General features: G+C 40.0%; 1 protein-coding gene across 2 annotated transcripts in view; it reads left to right on the top strand.

The window, feature by feature from the left end:
- gca (grancalcin) overlaps nt 1-4,387 on the top strand; it is a 30,588-nt gene that overhangs the window by 20,892 nt on the left and 5,309 nt on the right. The window contains exons 4-6 of one of the 2 annotated variants that reach the window (XM_020586088.1): nt 1,632-1,675; nt 1,807-1,954; nt 4,203-4,316. In XM_020586088.1, coding sequence (XP_020441744.1) covers nt 1,632-1,675; nt 1,807-1,954; nt 4,203-4,316 — 306 coding nt within the window. The remainder of the gene's footprint in view (nt 1-1,631; nt 1,676-1,806; nt 1,955-4,202; nt 4,317-4,387) is intronic. The other variant, XM_020586090.1, reaches the window with a different exon arrangement.

The following is a 4,387-nucleotide window of genomic DNA, read 5'->3' as shown; positions in this document are numbered from 1 at the left end:
GTCTTCTCTTGATTGTTGACTTTGACACACATACACCTACCTCCTGGAGAGTGTTCTTGATCTGGCCAACTGTTGTGAAGGGTGTTTTCTTCACCAGGGAAAGAATTCTTCGGTCATCCACCACAGTTGTTTTCCGTGGTCTTCCGGGTCTTTTGGTGTTGCTGAGCTCACCGGTGCGTTCCTTCTTTTTAAGAATGTTCCAAACAGTTGTTTTGGCCACGTCTAATGTTTTTGCTATCTCTCTGATGGGTTTGTTTTGTTTTTTCAGCCTAATGATGGCTTGCTTCACTGATAGTGACAGCTCTTTGGATCTCATCTTGAGAGTTGACAGCAACAGATTCCAAATGCAAATAGCACACTTGAAATGAACTCTGGACCTTTTATCTGCTCATTGTAATTGGGATGAGGGAATAACACACACCTGGCCATGGAACAGCTGAGAAGCCAATTGTCCCATTACTTTTGGTCCCTTAACAAGTGGGAGGCACATATGCAAACTGTTGTAATTCCTACACCGTTCACCTGATTTGGATGTAAATACCCTCAAATTAAAGCTGACAGTCTGCAGTTAAAGCACATCTTGTTCGTTTCATTTCAAATCCATTGTGGTGGTGTATAGAGCCAAAAATGTTAGAGTTGTGTCGATGTCCCAATATTTATGGACCTGACTGTATAAAGACAAACACACACACACACACACACAATATATGTATGAATGAGTGTCGTAGTTTTTATGAACAGTCTGAAAGTGCCGCTCCACATTTCCCTTATTCGGAATCGTCATGGTAGATTGGTAGATCAAGCAAACGCATTTTGAATATAACGTCGCGAAAAAAAGTCCTCCTCCAATTCCGCATGGAATGTTTTCGGTACGTTTTTGATTTCTTACTTGATTCGGCTCCCCCACTTATTTTATACCCTTTAGTAGACATTAATTCGAAAGCTGACAAGGTAGTTCGCTCATTGGAGTTTTGCAGTAGCTCGTGCGGTTGACTGTGCATGCTTGGTGACTCGTGTGACAGAAAAGACAAGATCTCAGACTGGCTGCCCTGCATGTCAATCAAGTAGCAAATGCCATAGGGAGGAGGGATGATAGACTATATATGAATGATTTTCACTTTCTGCTTTTCCTGTTAGGGGTCGCCACAGCGAATTGTCACACTGGCATGTTAACATTTGGCACGCGTTTTACGCTGGATACATCCAATTTATTTTTGAATGGCACGCGATCCACCAACACGACGTATTGAGCACCCCTGCACTAAAGGCTTTATACAACTTTGAAGCTGAAACTGTAAAAGCTGCATTTAATCAGTGTCTTGGTAGCAGTGTCCTGTTTTACTGGGTTGTTTCAAAATGTTGGTGAGCTCATATGATCCTTATTAACTCCCCCACCATCAAATGATGCTTTTAAAAGTTTGTGTTTTCCAAAACACATGCTGCATGTTACCTGCAGCACTCAGCTGATATGCACAGGTTTAGGTGAACTGGATACAGGAGCAACCACTTTAGTTTCTCCTAACCTGGTCAGCCTTAGCTAGCTAGCCACATTGTGCAGCTTCTACCATTGTTTAAAAAAAATGCATAATTGTATTGTTGTCTAATTCTTTACATGTTTATCATCTTTACAGCATTCAGCCTGGACACGTGCAGGATCATGATTGCAATGTTGGATGTATCCTTTGTGTATCACATGATTTCAGCCTTGAACCAGGTTTAATCAGTTGCTTTGCTTTTTACCTGCACATCTCCAGTCATGACCCATGTATTCCAGCTGTTAGTGAAGCTTAACCAGTCTGTCTCCAGAGGGACATGACAGGCAAGATGGGTTTCAATGAGTTCAAGGAGCTATTTGTGGCTCTGAACGGCTGGAAGCAGAACTTCATGCTGTTTGACCATGACAGGAGTGGAACGATTGAACCTCAGGAGATGTCTCAGGCGATCAGTACTATGGGTGAGACTGTTTCATATGATAAATATTTAATGAATCATGGGGACATCGAATAACAAGTGAAACGTTAAAATTGTTTATTTTGTTCAGTTCATTTGCTTTTACTTTTTTACTATTCTATTCTATTACTATGGGTCACCAGTCATCATACATTTTTTTCAAAACATATTTTTATGGCATGAAATTTTATGACGGCATTTTTTTTTCACAAAATTTTTTAAAAGTTTAATTTTCAAATATTCAAACCAAATACTCTTTTTTATGAAACTGTGTGTAGCACCTGGGCAGAAATTGTCATAAACATTAGTTCATCGGATCTATGACATAAAAAAAAAAAAGTTTCCAAAAAATTCTTTTGATTTATTTTCTTCAATATTGAATGATGTTGACCTTTTAGGCTGATTACAGGGTTCCCCCCTAGGTTTTCAGAGGGCATAGGTGTGTTCTAGGCCGATGCGCTGGCGGTTGGGGAGTTTGAAAAATTATAGAAGACAACTTTTAGCAATTGTTTTTCTCTTTTTCTGACCATTATCCTTACAATATTTGTGAAAGGAAGTTGGCAACACTTAATCAGAAGACAAAAAAAAAGACTTTTGTCAGTGCTTGGAATTCTCCCTGTTGTTTTAATGTACATTTATTCTGATATGTCACCTAATCGCCTTTTTATGTTCAGGTTAACATGCTCTGCAAAAGCACTCAATGGCAGGGAAAACCCAGGATCAAATAATCGATTATTCATGTATAGTATTAGTAAAAATAATCTTACTGTGGTGTAAGATGTACAAAGTAGAAGTACTAGGGTCATAGATTTTAGATGATGCCCAGCATGTGACACTTGACACCAAATGCCTAAATGGGTCTGTGTTTATCCCACAGAGCACATAGGACTGATAGTCATTTATGAAGTTTCCTAAACTGCCTTTTAGCAAGAAGCAGGTCTACAAGATATTTCAGGTTTTTTTTTTTTTGAATAAATTTGACCAAAGATTCTTTGTCATGGTAAGTTACTGAGTGTAGTTTGATCAGAGAAAATGGCAGCTGATCAGTTTCAGATAAAAGCTACAACACAAACTGTGCAAAAAGCTGCAGTAAGCAAAATAAGCAGCAAGCAAAAGGCAAAAGGGTTTTCCTCCTAGTGCAGAAGTAGGACCAAAAATGTCACTTTGCACATTAAACCCAGTAAATGGTGGATATGACATTTTGCCTCTTATTCCTGTCAAACATTAATAAACTGAGTAAACTTTGGCTGCACTAGTGAATAGAGTGGGAGCAGTGTGAAGCTTGTTTACAGTGGCTGTGCTGATATGTCATTTAAAGATGTCCTAAATCACATGTGTCAAACTCAAGGCCTGCGGGCCACATCCGCCCCATGAGATCGTTTTATATACCTGTTTTTTTAATGGCCCGGCGATCTGAAGCGCCGATAACACACAAACTACAAATCCCATAATGCAGCGCAACAGCTGCCTTACTGAACCTGCGATCATTCCCGCGTCAATTACGTCAGATCAATCAAGCGTCTGTTGATGTATATACAACCCTAATTTCAAATCAAAGCTAGCCCCTAAAAATGGCCAAGAGAAAAGTTGATTCTGAAAACAGAGCCTTTCAAAACCGGTGGGAGGCTGAGTATATGTTTACTGACATTGTCAGTAAACCCGTGTGTCTTAATTGTGGAGCTAATGTAGCTGTAATTAAGGAATATAACCTAAGACGGCACTACGAGACAAAACATCAGGACAAGCTGAAAAACGTGAATGCAGAGCAGAATCTACGGATGGTAGAGGAGTTGAAAAGAATCACAGTGGACATTTTCACCAAAGCGAAATCACACAGTGAAGCTGCTGTGAAAGCAAGTTTTATTGCGGCAGAGGAGATAGCCAAATCAGCCCGGCCATTTACCGAGGGAGAGTTTCTGAAGAGCTGCATGATGAAAGTGTGCAATGTCTTGTGTCCAGACAAAAAGCAGATGTTTGCAAATGTAAGCCTTAGCAGAAATAGGGTTGGTGATTTTAAGTTCAAGTTTATTTTGGAATAATATTGTATCCTGTCTGTTTCATGTCAATCATATTTATGTTCAAAAAACATTTAGTTTTCGTCTGTTCAATAAATGTTTATCCTGTTCGGCCCGCAACCTAAAGTGAGCTTTGAGTTTTGGCCCCCTGTGCGATTGAGTTTGACACCCCTGTCCTAAATGCACAAGATGCCTTTTTAACTTGCAGTTTGGTGAAATGTTTCCCCGCTCTGTCAGGCTACCGCATCACCCCTCAGGCTCTGAATGCAATCATGAAGCGCTACAACAAAGGTGGGAGGATTTACTTTGATGACTACTTGGCCTGCTGCATCAAACTGCAAGCTCTCACAGGTATCAGACCTGACCTTCATGTGCACATTAATGTAGACTGACACTTGTATTGTTTTGGCTTTCATTCCTCC

Source organism: Monopterus albus, unplaced genomic scaffold, assembly GCF_001952655.1.
Source record: "Monopterus albus unplaced genomic scaffold, M_albus_1.0 scaffold394.1, whole genome shotgun sequence".
NCBI classification, from domain to species: domain Eukaryota; kingdom Metazoa; phylum Chordata; class Actinopteri; order Synbranchiformes; family Synbranchidae; genus Monopterus; species Monopterus albus.
Note: the sequence above shows the minus strand (reverse complement) of the source record. Positions and strands in the feature narration are given on the sequence as shown.